At 38.5% G+C, this 18,210-nt stretch overlaps 1 protein-coding gene across 2 annotated transcripts in view; it reads left to right on the forward strand.

Annotated features, from left to right (window-relative positions):
• The window catches only part of TTN8 (Structural maintenance of chromosomes (SMC) family protein), a 315,922-nt gene that overhangs the window by 148,155 nt on the left and 149,557 nt on the right, over window positions 1-18,210 (forward strand). For both annotated transcript variants that reach the window (XM_089436139.1, XM_089436140.1), the window contains exon 4: window positions 13,288-13,526. In XM_089436139.1, coding sequence (XP_089292265.1) covers window positions 13,288-13,526 — 239 coding nt within the window. The remainder of the gene's footprint in view (window positions 1-13,287; window positions 13,527-18,210) is intronic.

The following is an 18,210-nucleotide window of genomic DNA, read 5'->3' on the forward strand; positions in this document are numbered from 1 at the left end:
AGACTTGTTGGGCAGCTTCTAGAAGAATTGTTGTGCAAACCTTATTGAAGACATGTTCAGCAGATTTCAATTAGCCTCATTGAAGACTTATTTGTTGCAGACTTGGACCATAATTTGAGGTTTGGTTGAAGCTGTCCTAGAGCAGACTTGAAGATCTTTTGGAGAACTTTTTGAAGCAGCCCCAAAAGCCCCCTTATTGAAGCAGTCTAGGGGCAGATCATCGAGCAGACTTGAAGTGTCCGTTGAAGATATTTATTGAGCAAACATGTAGACTTTTGAGCAGAATTTCTAGCCTTCTTTGAAGCAAACTTTGGAAGCTTTCAAGAAGCAGACCATGTAGATTATCTGGAGAACTTGTTGAAGAAGCTTTTGGAAGTCTTGAAGCTACCTTGAAGGATTGAAGAAAAATGAGAGGTTTGGAGCCCTAGAGGATTGGAGTTCTCATATGAGGTTGGAGCCTTGTTGAGACTAGGTTAGAGCCAAGAAATTAATAAATATAGGTGTAGTTTACACAATGAAATGAATCAACATGCTATTCAACTGAGAATCACATATGAATTTCAATTCTAGAATGTAAATTAACAAGAGGTTAACAAATAATTGCTAACCTTCTCCTTTGGACAACATTGTCCCTATCAAGGCCTAAACTACAAACTCAAGGCAATGGCATGAAAACACAAGAAGGTTACCTCAATATGCTCCAAGCAAACCACATAAAGCACTAGATCATGTACCTCCAAAGTCATTTTATTAACAACAAAAGTGAGACAAAATTACAATATAATTTTCCTAAGCTCTTCAAGCTTCCCTCTCCAAAAATGAGAGCAAATGAGCACAATTTATAGAGTTGGAAGAGGCCTAAGAGGCCAACAATTTTCTCCAAAAAGATTGCTGATTGACTGCTTGTAGGTGGCAGCAAATGCCTCAAGTTTGGCTGAGCAAACAACCCCTTAATTTGTTGCATATCAGTCCCTAAATTTCTGTATATTAGTTCTTAAAGTCTGGCTGAATATGGTTGTCATAATCAGCCCCAAATCTGCTGTCAGATCAGTCATAGTTCAACCCCTCTTTTTAGCTGTTAATGGCCCTCAAAATGTGGGATTCGATCCCCTTTTTTATCTGTTGAAAGGGGCAATTCGTCCCCCGTATCTGGAAGCCATTATTTTCACAAATTCGTGGGCTCACTTAGCATTCCAAATCAGCCCCCTTAAATCTACCATGATGCCACATCCCTTGAGTTGATTTTTTGACTTGGAAATATGATTTTTATGCGTTTCCAGATATTAATTTTTTGCAATTGGCTTGTCTTTTCATCCTCAACTTTGGGAAAAGTGGTTTTCATGGGGAATTAATTATTTTTTTGATGCCAAGTGGGTCTTAAGGGAATGTTGGCATCTTGAGAATGAATTTCGAACTCGTATATGCCAACAAGATTTCCAAAGGCCACTTATTCACATGATTACATAGAAATTTAATTAAAAATCCCATTTTGCGGGACTTTTTAATTATTTAAAAAAAACCTAGGAAGATTTAGTCAAATTTTGTAAGACTTGAGATATGACCTAGCATGGTAATATACATTGACCCTAGGCATCAGGACACATTCAAGGCTCAATTATCAAGCTGCACTTTAGCTTTGGAGGTATAGGGCTGAAAAATTTGACTAGTTATTTATCGCTAAAAGCCGAAAATAATTGGTCCGGTAAAAAAACACCCTAGAGTGGACTCACTTAGTAACTAGGTCCCAAATTTCCTAAGCCTATTACATAAGTTCATCATGCTAGCATCCATTTATTATAATTCCCTCGTGGGGGTACGAAATTTTATAGAAGAAAGTATAGAGAGATGAGAGAGAAAAAAGGGGCATAGGTGCCCTGTCCCTGTTGGACTTCTGAACATTTGAAAATTTGTCAAGTGCCTCTTCAATTGGGCAGTGAATTCTCGTTCCTTGCCATGTGCATATGAGCAGGTAACAAGGTTTAAAAAGGCTGTTATCATCCCTGTGTAGAGCTCCATGTGGCACGCGTTGAGTCTGTAAGGTGCTATAGGTGATGTAGATGCCTTCTAAAATCATGATGTGGGGCTTGGCCCTCAAATCTCTGTCAAAATCACTATGTGGACCCAAAATCCTGTTTGGGGCAGAAAAGGTGGTCTCTCGGGTCTCCAAATATTCAAAATGCTCATCTCTGCTCTAATGTTGAGGGTTTTGCAGGTGGTACAAGCCCTCCCTTGTCTCAGAAGGTGAGACCATATTTGTTTGGGCTCTGGATTAGCTGCGATCCCTCAAAGTGTGCAAAGGCCAACTTGCAAACATGCTAGTCTAGGTGCATCACCCTGAAGAATCATCAAGTGTAGTGCAAAGTGGCAAAACATCTTGGATGCAGAAGGTGTCCATGGGTAGGATTGAAGTGCTGCTAATGCCTAGAGATCCAAGGCTCTCAATGCTTCACCTGTGGGTGCCAACATACTTCTCTGGGGCCTGGGTAGCTGTGTGTAAGGTGCCTAGGTCATAGGTTGCTGAACGACTTGACAATCACAACATAAAGTGTAGTGAAAGCAACTAGTCATTAGGTACAATAATCATTTTTGCATCTACGTGAAATGTGCTTTCATGTAAAGGGCTACTTGGTACTTAGAATAAGAATACCCTTCCAAAATCAGAGCCTTGAACTAGCAATGGTGTTTTCTCCCTAGGTAGGAGTGACTAAAGGACAACCCTATTAGGTGTTTCCAACCTCAATGGGGAAGTAACATTTCCTCAGTCCACCCTTCAATTGATAGGTGTTAGTGAATAATGATGGTAACGGAGGGGAGAAGTCTTCATGGCCAAGTGCCATGGTCAAATGGACTAACATGATGGAGATCGAAATCATGAGTGTATAGATGTGAGGAGGGAGCAATCGTGGATGCATGAGTTACCAACTCAATCTTTTTTTTCCCACCCCTATTGTGCACCTTTTACTTTTGCTTGATTTTCTTTTATATTACTGCTCGTAGCTCAAAGGGTTAGAGCTTACTTTGAATGATGTATAGCAGTTGTATTGCCCCTCAATGACGAGTTAGCTCATTGTTCATCGGATTGGGACATGCAAGGGTTTCCCTTTATGATGTAATGGAGAAACATGTGCTCAGGGACCTAGTGATGGCCATAATGAATGAGGTAGAGCTCATGGCTAGGCTTTTACCCATGTGCTAATGTGTATTTTCCGACCATCTTTTGCATTTTGATATTCTTTTATTTTGTTTTGTGGGCATAATATGCTTTTTCCTTTTCTTTTAGTTGCATAAATCTCATAGGGAAAAGTTCTAGGCCCTACCCAGGTATGTGGATGTATGGGTGCCAAGTCCCAGAGACCTAGTGGTCAGTTGAACCCAAAGCATAGAGGTGTAATATGGGCTTGTAATGTAAGATGGAAAGTAGTTAGTATGGAATAGGGATAGATGGAACACACTATCTCAATCAAGGCTTCCTTAGTAGTGCCCCTCCTATACCCATTGGGCCAGTAGGGGAGGTCCCACTGGACTAGGATTGGAGATTAACACCCCATTTAAGCCGAGGGAACAAGATCATGGTGAAAACCCCTTATTCTTTCTGGTCACCCTATAATCCATATCAAAAGCCCAAATACAAGTAAACATAAGCGCCTGATGGCAAAATGAATAAAGTACCGTTAATTGGAAGCCCACCTTCATTCATGTGCTCTTTTTAGATGGGTAAGAAGGTATATGACTGATGCAAGTGACAGAAGTAAATTGGAACATCTTAAGCTAGTGATGGCTGTCAGAGGCTACATGGGGTGGCGACTAGATGTGAAGAATAGAAGAAAAGTTTTTTGATTCTCCTATAGGGTCACACACTTTCTTTGGAAACATTTGGCTCCAATTGGGACATGAGCTCACCGTAAAGTGCGTGATCCATATGCTCGTACTCCAACAATCATTGGGCTTGCAGACATGTAACCTACACATCGCAATCAACTTTTTTGGGAGCATGTGTACTAGGCGTAGGATATCACCCATGTTTTATATGAAAGTAATAAATCCATACAGAAAAATATCTATTCTAAATGCAATCTAATCTACATGAAACATGCTATGAATGGTATCATAATGCTAACACAACATGTAATGCACCTACACTATTATAATATGCATGACCCAAGTATAGTCATATAACCAATGCAACCAACATATTATTAGATCAACATAACATATCTTTTCCATATGATTCATTATGAGGTAGAACAGGAAAATATCACAATCACCTTTGAAAGATTGGCACGTTGAATGACAAGGGTGGGAGGTGGGAAAATAACACGACCATGTATGATGAAAAAGAGTCACGGATGAGGAGGGAAAAGAGGAATTCAACTTGTGCCATTGGATCCTTTCCCACGGCTTGAATATGGAGTGATCAACAATCAATCTTGTCGCTCAAATTATACAGGTGAATGCGGCAACGACTCAGGGTAGGGGTTGTCACTCTGATCCCTGCCCTCTCCGTTCTAGTTGTCTCCCAACAACAGGCTATGGGGGGTTGTCCCTGTGAAATGTGTGGATGAAAGACTTGTTGGGAATCGATTAGTCCGGGGGACACAATGGAATGGCCTAGCAACCTGGTTAATGATGATTCACAAGTTAATTATTAGCATGATTTAATTAGATTATTGGAAAGACTAGTGCCTTATGGAGTCAAATCTCTTGCAAAAATATAAATTATTTACCAAGTCACCGGATGAACAGTTGTTGCTTAGGATGCACACTATCTTATATGAAATGCGACACTTAGATATATGTGCGATGCAAACTCTTGGTTAATTTTAAATTAGATGCCTATCTAAATAAGTCCTTTCTCATAGCTATTTAGAAGCTAGTCTCAAGTGTAGGTTGTAGAGAGAAGCCTAGGGAAGATAACAAAGGCTATATTAACAATACCCCCCTTGGAGTTATAATCACTCGATGTCTCTGGCGTTGCAGAGACTATGGCTCTGACGACTGCAAGGTCGTCGTTTTAACCACACGTGAAGGTCTATACTTCGCAAACTAGGTGAGAGAGGTGGTCCTATCGACTTTCAACCAAGCTTATGCTTGGAGATAAATTTAGCAATGCACTACTACTAAATTGCAAATGCAAGATGAGTGATAAGCCTTAGTTGAGATTATAAAAATTTTAAGTACTCTGAGACAAATTAACGATATTCGATTTAGAGTAATAAAGGAAAGTACTTATCAATGGCAATGGCAATCTTCACCAAAATCAATGCTCAATGAACAAATTAGATTATCTAATGACAAGTAGAGTGTAAGGCAATTCAACATTATCAATCTCACAATGGATAGTTGCTTCCAAATGACAATAAAATGCACAAGTGCCATTCCTCTCTTAACAATGTCGATGTGCCCAAATGTCAATGTTTCAACAAGATATCACAATTAGTAATTCTTTACATCACTTAGATTTTCAAGATTACCCTTATCACAATGTGGTGATTTGACAAGTGCTTTAAGAGTGAGTTAGATTGCATGATTATGATTTTAGATGTGAAGCTCATTCGCAAAAAACAAGTTAGTACACTTATTACCAAAGTAGATCCCCGTACCGTACGGCCTGGAAACGCGTTTCCGGCCGTACTAGGGGGCGTTTCGCCAGGGGAAACGAAACGAAACGCGTTTCCCCGTACCGTACGGCCTGGAAACGCGTTTCCAGGCCGTACGGGCCACGTTTCCCCAAAAAACCATTTGTTTTTTAATTTTTTTTTTTCTAATTTGTTTTTAAATTTTTTTAGGGTTTCCAAGATGTTCTAGAAACCATTTCTAAAGTTATAAAAGAGCAGTTTCTCTCATTCTCTCACCACACTATTCAGCAAGTCGTTTCTCTTGGAGATTGGCAGTTGTTTCAGCTAGGGTGTTTTGAGCAGTGAGCAAAGTAGATTTCAGCAGCAGGAGAAATTGGTGCATCATCAGCAATTGGTGCATCATCTTCTTCAGCACCACCATCCACTGTTGAGCATTCTGCTGCTTCTATTTTTGATGAGGATTGTTATGATGAGGATTAGTCTTTTGTGACTTGTCTCTATAGTTCTTGCAGCCTTATAGTCTTTATTGTACTTGCAGCCTCATATACTAATATAAATAAAGGCTGATTTTGGATTTTCCAATTCCTATATTTTTATTTTCATTATGTGATTATTCATGACTCATGAGTAAATGTGATGTAAATTTAATCTTAATGTTTAAATGTAATAAATTATAATCATATAATGTAAATGTATCATTAATGCTTTATGATTGCACATATATATATTAATAATTTTTATATATATTTTATATATATATATATATATATATATATATTCGCGTTACCCCGTTTCCAAAATTTGGGGAGGTCGCGTTTTGTATCGCTTCCCGTTTCGGAAACTCGTTTCCGTTTCCCCGTTTCGTGCAACTTAGGATAAATCATAACAATGACATGTAAGAGTTCCTTTAAAGTCCAATGTCACAATAGATGTTAGCAATGTATTGATGCTTTTCAACAAGAGAACATAACATTCATCAAATTTGTATGTAAGAAAACTTGCAATTGGAAATGCCCACACAATGTTACTCTTCAATTAGTGTTAATGACATTTAAGAGAGCAAGAGCAGACTTAAGAGAGCAGCAAACTAATCTTATGTTGAGGAATACCAATTCAATCAAAATGCCAATTTGACTTTAGAGCACTTATCTTCTTGTTAAGAGAATTGAGTTGCACTTACTTTGCCAATTAGATGAGATTGCAAACAGTGAGACACTTATGAATGCAAGAGATGCAAGAATGCAATAAGATGCAAATATGAGGGATCCAAGAAAGTGATTACAGCAGTGAGAGAAGCAACCCAATTGACACCCAAACAATTACCAAAGGTGCAAAAGGATGCAAGGTGTGGATGCCCAATGGATGGAGATGACTGTCAACTCCCTTTACACCACTGTTATGTCAATGATCAGACCTTATGATGCGTATATCAGACCTCAAACTAGTGTAGCAGTCCTCCCAAAATATCACAAGAGATGCCAAGTAATGCAAGCCCAACCAATGCAAATGATTTTCTAATGATATGAGATGATTATTGGTTAGCCATTATGCCACTGCTATGCATTTATATCATTGCTGTAGGTGACTTATTGTACCTGTAGATAATATATCAGACCTTGAAATACAGCTATAGTCCTCTAAAATTCGGTTGTAATACACCAATATAATCGCAAGATCATTGTTTATTGCCTTAAGTGAATAATTAATGAGTTTATGGTTGTTTTAGGTGTGTTTATGCTATGAACATACCACTGTCAACAATATACTTCAGAACTATAGATGAAACGATGATAAGAGAGGAGGGATAGAAGGTCAAACCACTAGGCCTAATGGCCTTGTTGGTGACTAGTTTGGCACTTAGGAATTTTACAGTGAACTTATCCACGTGCAACCACAAGTATTAGCTCCAAAATTGCTTGAGATGTCTGCAAAACAAGATGTTAGTGCCAACAAACCAATGTAAACACAATCAATCACTGAATGAGGGCTTGAATAGGGCTAAATAGGCCAACGATGAGGCTAGGGGCTAGGAGAAGGGCAACGATGGAGGGAGAGAGGCCTTGTAGGTCCACATTTAGGGCAGAGAAGGCCTAGTGAGGCCACGACAACAAGGGAAGGAGGCCTTTAGGCCTGTGGCACTAAAGAACAGCCCTCCCAGGGCTGCCGTCCAAGGGAAAGAAGGCCGCCGAGAGGGAAACCAAGGCCTAAATGGCCTGCGGGTGAGAGGAGGAAGGCATAATGGCTTGTGACACTTCCAAAAGAGGCCTTAGGAGGCCTGCGACAGAGGTTAGAGGCCCTCTAGGGATGCCAGCAGGGGGTAAGAAGGCCACAACACAAGGAAAAGAGGCCTTTAGGCTTGCGACTTAGGAAAATAAGGCCTCGGCTAGGCCTTAGAGGCCTTAAACAAACTCAGACCTCTGCAAAACCCTCAAACGTTAGCTAAAACGTGAAAAATTCATCACCAAATACCAAAATTTATCTCTTAGGGCCCGCGGTGCCCTTTTTTGCTTGAGCGTTGAGCATGGAGGATGGATAGAGGCTAGATCTTGCCTTCCTAGGCCTATATCTACCTCAAAACCCCAACAATTTTGCTCAAGAAGGCCAGACGTCTCACTTGGATGAGAGAAACCCTTCAAACCCTAGCCTTAGGGTTAGTTCCTCTGCAAAATAATTCAATCTCTTTGATGGCTTGAGGATTCACCTGTACAAATGAATAGAAAAAATTCCGAAAACCCCAATATATACAAAAAAAGTCAAAAAACCCCAAACGCCACAAAATTAAAACAGGGGTTAGATTTGTTTACAAATATAGAATATTTAAAAATTTCAAATATTAGCTCTCATTAGCAAATTAAATCTTTGTAGCCCAAGATTAAATAGAAATTTTGAGAATTTTGAAATAAATATTATGGATGAATAATTTCGAAAAATATAACTGGCCAAAACCCTCCTGCAAAATAATTCATCACAATGAAAGCCCAGAGCTCAAACAAGGTCAGTCCTTCCCCACAGTCTGTGAACTTGGAGCCCAAGGGCTAGAGTACCTGTAAATCTCTATTCAATCTTAAAGATAACTGTTAGATCATATAGTGAATCAGATCACCTAAGATAACTCGTACCAATAGAATGTTCTTATCACCGACAAATGAAATAACAATTAGCACAATATAGAGCATAAACAATAAACCACTAGCAAATACCACAGATCAACAAATAGAAGAACACCATGAACTGAAACCCCAAAGTCTTTCTATTATGAGAAAAATAATACCAGCGGAGTAGAAGCTCAGTACAACAGTAGAAAATTACTTCACCCAAAGATGGGAAATAGAAGCTAGAGAACTTCTTTATATAGAGAAAACCCCTCCAAGTGGATAATAACGGCTAGTTGGCTTTATCCTTGTCAAATCAATCTCATTTGTTGGAAATAACTTGATTTTCTTTTAATCTCCATCGTCGATTTTCTTTTAAATTTTTGAGGAAACCTTTGAATTTCTCTTGAAACTATTTTTTATTAATCCAAAAATTAATATTTTGGATCAATATCCTCAAAAAAATGATTTTGACTTAACCACCAAGGTCCAAGTGTTCAAAATTTCTTAAAATATCCATTTTTCCCTTGGTGGAGGACCTCCAAAAATTGATTTATTTTGACCGACGAATTTTTGATTATTTTCCACTTGGAAAGAAATTAATTTCTCTATAATTATTATTTGACTCAAAATTAATTAATTTTCTGGCTTAGGATTTTTATTTAATTTTGCTAGAAAAATTAATTATTTGATTCTAGAGGGGATTAATAATTTTCCAACCTTGAATATTTTAGCCATGGTGTCTAACTATGAGTAACAATGCACTAAAATATATTTTACATCAAAATAAATTAATTCAACCCATAGAAGGGGAAATACACATTTAAATCAGACCCTCATTACATTACCCAATTCTACCACACAATATGATCTAGTATGAAACCAAGTATGTTTATAATAAAGTAATTTAGTTATGGTGTCTAACTATGAGGGACCATGCACTAAAATTATTCCTAAACACACTTTTACAAGGAATTGATAAACACTAGGACTCACCTAAGACTTTGTCAACTCATTCCACCCTAGCTTCGGAGTTTAAGCTGGAAGAAAAACTCTACCGATTATACGTGTTTACAAACACACATTTAAGTGAGGTTAAAAAACTTCCTAGGATGAAATCCTTTGCCAAAATCATAAGCTTACCTAGGCGTTGTTACATAATTAAATGGTCATACTACCATACTTTACAATAGACTTTGTAGAACTTGGGTTTACAATGATGAATTTCATGATGATAGATGACTTTGATCTTTTGAAAATTTTTGGGTTTACAGGAGTCACCAGGGTGAATTCAAAATGCCTTGAGAGATGCTTGCTTCACCCTACAAGCATTGAATTTGGAATTTTAATGAGGAACAAGGGCTTTATTCTTCCAATAGTCACCAGAAGAGGATGTATCTTGTCCTTAGGGATGAAGCTAAATCTTCAAATTACAGGGAGATTGGCTTGTTTCGGTCCCTGGGAATGACACTAAATGTTGCCGCAAAATCTAGTAGGCCTTACAAAGGGGTACCCTACAAGGCTATTACTAGATCAAGTGACAACAACGGGGTGATCCCCACTGTGACCACAACCAAAAGCCCCTGCTCTTTATGGATTTTCACCAATGGGAGGAGTCTCTGTGTAAGGTCACCTAATTGATATTCTAGAGGTACAAGGTGACAAAAGGGCCTCCAAATGAAAGACACAATTTTGGGCATAAGGTTCTAAGAGTAGGCGATTCACTTTCCTTGAAGAGGCCAAAATTAGGGCAAGACAAGACCTAGGGTTTGAGTGACAGGTTGAGAGTCAGAATGAGCAAAGGTCTAGGTTCAAAGAAAGGGTTGTTCACAATGTATTCCAACAAGTTTAGGGCACATGAAACCCTCAAGAAGCCCATAAATTGAAGCTATAACCAAACTAGGGTATACCTTAGGGAAAACTACTAGGGCAAGGGAAATTATGGATGAAAATGGAATGAATGCCCACCAAAGGTGAATGATTTTGTGGAAACCATTCAATCCTCAATGTCTAGACTTTCCAAGGCCCAATTTTCTATATCTTTGTCAATTCGCGCTAAGCCCTAGTTGGCCACTTGGCCTTAAGAGGGCCAAAATTTTGAGAGAAAATTCAAATTTATGGATGAAAAATGGTTTGATCATCAAGAAACATGTTTGGTGCTGGGTCCTTGTGTTTATGGAATCTATGGAGATGATAGATTAGCCAACTCTTGCAAAGGAGTAAGGATGTTTGATGCCCTTGCACAAACCCTAACTATTGCCTTTGTGAGGGATTAAAGTCTTTTGGGACAGCTATAATCAAGAATCACCAAGGGGACTGTCATTCACATTTCACATATGAGTAACACACACAATTATGACATCTAGATTCCATAATATAAATTTTTAATAAATTAGGGCATAATAGAAAGCCCTAGATTATCAATCCATTCCTTACATCAGACATGAGCAAAAAGATTATTCAAAAAATAGGCAGACTTACAAGATGAAAATGCATGAACATTCCATTATCAATCCAAGACAACTTCACCAAAGGCAAGCAAGTAGCTCCAGTAACCAAGAACATTCATCTTGCCAAAGAAGAGAGGTCGAAATTCTCCTAAGAGAGGCTAAATTGTCCAAGAGATGATGATGGAATGTGATATGTCCTCTCCTCTATTTATATGAGGAAGAATAGTTCCTAATTAGCCTAAAATCCCTTAGGAAAACAAGTAAAATCATAATGGTGCGTTGGGTTACAAGGCAATCCACTGGCTTAGACAAAAATCAAATGATTATCCCACACTTGTGAGCCATAAGTCCTAAAAAGGCTGATGTTAGCCATGTGTAGAGCTCCATGTGGCATGCGTTGAGGCTCTAAGGTTCTATGATTGATGTAGAAGCCTCCTAAAATCATGATGTGAGTGTTGGCCTTCAAATCTTTGCCAAAATCCCTCGGTGGACCACAAATCTAGTTTGAGGTAGGAAAGGTGGTCTCCTAGGTCTCCAATTGCTGAAAATTCTCATCTATGCTCCAACGTTGAGGGCTTTCCAGGGGCTACTAGCCTTCCCCTGTCCCAGCAGTTGAGACGATCCTCATCTGGGCTTTGAATTAGTTACCATCTCTTAGAGAGTGCTATGGCGGCTTGGGAGCATTGTAGTCCAGACACTACATATTGAAGAATCATCAAATGTAGTGCAAAGTGGTAGAACATCCTTGGTGTAGAAGGTGTGCACGGGTAGGTGTGAAGTGCTGCTACTGCTTAGAGTCCCAAGGCTCTCAAGGCTTCACTTATGGGTTGCAACATACTTCTTTGGCGCTCGGGTACTTGTGCATAAGGTGACTAGGTCATAGGTTGCTGAATCACTTGACAATCACAAGATAAAACCTAGTGAAAGCAACTACTGATAAGGTACAATAATCATTTTTGCATCTAAGTTTACCTTGCTTGCATGTAAAGGGCTACTTCATACTTTAAATACGACTTCCCTTCCAAAATCAAGGGCTTGAACTCACAATGGCGTTTCCTCCCTAGGTAGGAGAGGCTAAAGGACAACCCCATCAGGTGTTTACAGCCCCCAAGGGGATGTAACATTTCCTGAATTCACCCTTCAATTGATAGGTGTTAGTGAATAATGATGGTAACAGAGGGGAGAACAATTCATGGCTAGGTGCCATGGTCAAAGGGACCAACATGATGGGGATCCACATTGTGAGTGTAAAGATGTGGGAAGGGAGCAATCGTGCATGCATGAGATACAAATTCGGCCTTTATGTTTCCATCCTTGTTGTGTGCCTTTTACTTTTGCTTGATTGTCACTGAATTTGAACCTGAACATGAAACAGGTGACTCTGGTTGAAAGATGGGGATACATGGTCCTGGAAGAATATTTCCTCACACTATCTGTTTTGTTGAAGTAAATTTAATGTAAAATAACTAGATGAAAACTGGAGCACCTATGCCAGATATATTGCCTTTCTTCGACATATTGATGGTTCTGTTGTTATTTCCATAAAGAAATTCTGTTTAGTCATTTGACAAAGCTGGCAATGGGTGGAAACAAAAGGTGCATATTTCTTTGAATATCATGCGGCATGGTGTCAACCGGTGCTATTGTTGTCTATGATGGATACATTTAAGGTTCTTTTGTACTGGAAAATTAGTGATTTATTCTGACTAGAGCTGCATGATCTGTATTCTAACTTTTGTTATTTTTAATTGCCGTAAATCATTCATGAGTTGACCAACATTCTCCATGTCAAGGAAAATAGTGCTCCCTATTCATGGTACTATGCTATCGTCTCTTCACACGCACAAATCATGACTAGAGCATGTTCATTCATTTCAGTTTGATCTTTCATGTTTTATTATATGATGGAACAGTTATTCACTGGACTAACTTAACTGATTTTTCCTCTAAATAATTTCGTGAAATTAGTGATATTTGTAGACACTTATATTTTTAATATTTGCAGATGAGATGAGCTGAATAATAAATTTTGTCAGGAATATTATAACTTTCAGAACATTGATCTATTGGGTTTTTCATGCCTACATCTTTTGCTTTTTACTGAAGTCCATATATTTGTTCAATATACAATATTCTGTTCCTTTTTAACAAGTGATTTTGTTGTGTCAGCAACCGGAACTCCTCAAGTTGAAAGAAGCAATCTCTAGGATCACACAAAAAATTAAGAGCAGCGGGAAAGAATTGGAGAAAAAGAAAGAAGACCAGAAAAAACAGGGAAAAGAAATAGCAAAGCTTCAGAAAGAGTTGCGTGATGTGACAGCAGCCCTGAACGAATTGAATGAACAAGGCCAGGAAGGAGGGGGGACATTGCAGTTAGCTGATAGTCAGCTCAAGGAGTACCACAGAATGTAAGACATACTGGATTTAATAAGTTACTGTTTAATTGAAATCCTTCCTTTCTTTGTGATGAGAGGAAGTAGCTTTCAACAATTTATGCTTCAGCACCTGTGTTTTTTCCAAACTTCAGATGAAATATTTATACGTACCAATGTTTTAGAGTAAAGGCATATTGCACTTGGCTTAAAAATTTATTGTGTAATTGAAATCTTTCCTTCCTTTGTGTTGACAAGAAGTAGCTTCAACAATTTACGTTTTAGCGCTTGTGCTTTTTTTGTGCTTCAGATGAAATATTTATACATACCAATATTTTACATTAAAGGCACATGGCAGTTTGGTGTAATAAATAATATTTGTTGATATGAAACACAAGTACGTAATTGTTTGTATCCCCAACAGATATATAATCTTGTGCATTTTGTTAAAATCAGATTTCAAATTCATATCAGCTCTGAATACATCCTTTTGGTACTTAAAGACTAATATGCCTTTTATTACACAATTTATGAACATACAAATAAAAATTTAGACTGCTGAAGGTTGTTTCTTATTTCTTCTGCCTCTAAGAGCACCTGTATAGTCATATTAATAGATAGGATCAATACAGATGGTTTAATGACATCTATGAAATCCTTGCTACTCATGGTAAGGTTATTTGTTCACTTCTTTCTTGGTCCTCTAGGGTCTCAAGTTGTTCCTTTATTATACAATGTAGGTGAAAACACTGCCTTTGGTACTGAACCTACACACACACACACACACATATATATCAGTGAAGCACGACCCTTATAAGACCCTTCAAGATTTGCGGGTCTTGACGAGTATTATATCAAAACGAATCACTCTCATAGAACCTGCGCATAAGACCCTTACCCATAGTTTTAAAACTCCGACTCCGACTCCGACTCGGCCGAGGATCAACTATGACTCCAACTCCGAAACGGTAATGACTCGGCCGGCTTGATTTCAATGACTCGGTCGTTGTAAAAAATACATTAAATATTTATTTATTTAATAAAAAAAACATAATTTTAAAGATTTTAAACATAATTTTAGAGATTTTCATTCATGTTTCCAAACACACAGCATTATAATATAGATGGAAGACAACATATGATCAAAGTAGGCTCGTGAACCAATCCATTATATCAAAATGGTACCCAACGGCAATACATAGTCAAATGTCATACATGATCAAAGACTCAAAACAAAAAACACATAACCAAGGAGGCTAGAAATGGCCTCTACAACAAAAGTAAACTGTGACCAGACTCCAATACTAGTACTACAACAACTGGCTAGTAGCTACTACCAGAGGAGCCAAGATCATGTCGATCAATCTCTGGATCATCATCAGAGTCAGACAGGGGGTCCATGGCTCCTCCTCATCATCATCATCTCCAATTGCAGCTGTAGACGTGGTACCACTAGCAGGCTGTGCAATTGCAGCAGATGCAAGCTGAGATAGAGTAGATATGCGACTGCGCTTTTGTCGTGGTTGAGTAGAGGAAGCACCTACAACTGGAGTCCTTGCTGGCTGTGAGACTGAGGCTGGTGGATTGGGATCTGCATTCAACTGAACAGCATGTTCAAGTTCAATTGATGTCTTGATATCTAAATCTAAATCAAGATCCTCATCAAGATCAAACTCTGCTGGATGACTCTCCACTACCCAATCTGATGTTGGATCAATGTCTTCCAACACAATGGGATCTGAATCAGGTCTTTTGTTCAACAAATGGTTTCGTCTGAGCCGGAGGTTGTATTGGACATAAACTAGATCATTTAACCGTTTTTTATCCAAACGGTTTCTCTTCTTTGTGTCACTTGGGAGCAGGGGCGAAAATGGGAGCGGGAGCGACATTTTCAGAAGCTCCTGGTTTGGGAGCGAATCCCAGAGGAGTTCAACAACCAATGTCACTAACATCAAGGTACATAGAGGGATTGGTGCTCTTGATTAAATACGAGTTCCATACCCTAATACATGACAAAATTCAATGGAAACATTGCAATCCTCCAATCCTGAAATCCTGAAAAACTGATAAGTCTGATGGATTTTGAATGAAATCTAAAATTCTACTTTCTCCATATGAAATCCAATGAGGCCGAAACCACTCTCAAACATCCTGAGTCATTTCATGGTAATGTTAAAAATTTAAGTAAAAGGATGAAAATGAAGATTAAGGAGAATGTCACTTTTACTTTAAGAATTTAACATTACCATGAAATTTGAATAGCATATCAATAGTAGAGAGCATTTGAGTGTGTTAAATAGGGTTTGGGAGGGGGAAATGGACCCCAAATGACATTTAGCAAATTCATATAACACCTTGGAGTCGAAACCAATCAGAAATCACCTTAAAAATCCATTAAAAAAATATTAAATCGCTGTTTAACGTGTTCTGGGCCGGCTTTTTGTGACTCGGCCGAGTCATAACGGAAACGGTCGAGTTGGGGCTGACTCGGCCGAGTCATTCAATCACATAGCTCTTGGTTTTCCAATTTGTTTGAATAATGTCCAGGTAAAAGTTACATTGTACAGTTTCGATACAGGTTTTGACTTTCTTCTAGGACAAGATTTTTTGAATGATCTATTGCCTGTCACTTTTGGTAAAGGCACAGTCACCTTCACAACTCCTGAAGGACCAGTCAGCTTGCCCTCTTCTAGTGATTATCAAATAAGAGTACAGCCGACAGACCAAGATTTAGTCCACCACAGTCTCCAAGATCTAACCAAGATTAACAGAATTGTCAAGAATGCAGAACTCCATGGTCCTAAGACTTTGGAGAAAATATCAGACAAGCTCCGGAAAGATTGCACTGCCTCTAGGCCTGATGCATTCTGGACCCGAGAAAAGTATTTTGTGGGCCTTCCTTATAAAGAGAATTATGTTCCAAAGCCACAGAAAGCCAGTGCTAATCATATGAGCCCCTCAGAGCAAGACTTATGTCGGCAAGAGATAGCACAATTATTAAAACAGAAACTGATAGAGCCTTGTAAAAGCCCTTGGGCTTGTCCTGCATTCTATGTGAATAAACACAATGAGCAGAAAAGAGGTAAGAAGTGGCTAGTCATCAACTATAAAGCTCTGAATGATGCCTTGTTACCAATCCGCTATCCTTTGCCTAACAAAGAGCTATTACTTGCGAAAATTGCTAATGCCAATGTTTTCAGCAAATTTGACTTAAAAAGTGGTTTCTGGCAGATAGGCATTCTTCTTGATGCTAAGTTGCAGGAAACGTGGGCAGGGGGTCTGTTTCCCCAGGGGAAACGAAACAAAACTCGTTTCCCCGTACCGTACGGCCTGGAAACGCGTTTCCAGCCATACGGCCACGTTTCCCGAAATGGAAACGTGGCCGTACGGCCGGAAACGCGTTTCCAGGCCGTACGTGCCACGTTTCCCTAAAAAAACACTTGTTTTTTAATTTTTTTTTTTTTAATTTGTTTTTAAATTTTTTTAGGGTTTCCAGGTAGTTCTAGAAACCTATTCTAAAGTTATAAAAGAGCAGCTTGGCTCATTCTCTCATCACACTATTCAACAAGTCATTTCTCTTGGAGACTGGCAGTTGTTTCAGCTAGGGTGTTTTGAGCAGTGAGCAAAGTAGATTTCAACAGCAGGAGAAAGAGATTTCAGCAACAAGAGAAAGAGATTTCAGCAGGAGATTTCAGTAGCAGCAGATTTGGCTCAGCTGCAACCATATTTCTCTTCTCTTTTCTGGCGTTTCGGGGTAGTCTCAGCCACAGATAATAATGATTGCACATATATATAATAATAATTTCGGGGTAGTATCATTCATGCTTTATGATTGCACATATATATAATAATAATTTTTAAATATTTTAATATATATATATATATATATATATATATATATATATATATATATATATATATTATATTCGCGTTTCCCCGTTTCCAAAATTTGGGGAGGTCGCGTTTCGTTTCGCTTCCCGTTTCGGAAACTCGTTTCCGTTTCCCCGTTTCGTGCAACTTAGTCTTGATGATAGATACAAGACTGCTTTTACAGTCCCTCATGGCCATATCAATGGACTGTAATGCCTTTTGGTTTGAAAAATGCTCCATCAGAATTTCAGAAAAGGATGGAAGACATTTTCGGTGGAGAAGAGTACATAATAGTCTACATAGATGATTTGCTTGTTTTTAGTAGAGATGTAAATAGTCACAAGGTCCATTTAGAAAAGTTTTATGAGCTGGTTTATAAGCATGGTCTCGTTCTTTCAGATTCAGAAGAAAAATTTCAGATTGGTAAAGTCAGGATAGATTATTTGGGACTGCATATAGAACAAGGACATGTAAATCTGCAACCTTATGTTCTAACCCATTTATTGAAATTTCCTGATGTTATTTCAGATATTAAAACATTGCAGAGATTTCTTGGTTGCCTGAATTATATAAGACAATTTTATGAGAAACAAGCAGATGACACAAAAATTCTTCAGAAAAGATTGAAGAAGCAAGCAGTAGGATGGACAGAAGAAATGACCAATGCAGTCAGAAGCATTAAAAGCAAAATCACAGATTTGCCAAAGCTTAAGCTGCCAGATACTAATCTTCCATTTATTCTTGAGACAGATGCTTTGGATCATACTTGGGCTGCAGTATTGTTGCAGAAGCATGGGAGAAAAGAACTGGTGTGTGCCTATTCCTCAGGTACATTTGATGATACTGAAAG

The sequence above is a fragment of the Pinus tabuliformis genome, chromosome 5_2 (assembly GCF_031772625.1).
Source record: "Pinus tabuliformis cultivar Carrire ecotype Pingquan chromosome 5_2, CPIR1, whole genome shotgun sequence".
Classification (NCBI taxonomy): Eukaryota; Viridiplantae; Streptophyta; class Pinopsida; order Pinales; family Pinaceae; genus Pinus; species Pinus tabuliformis.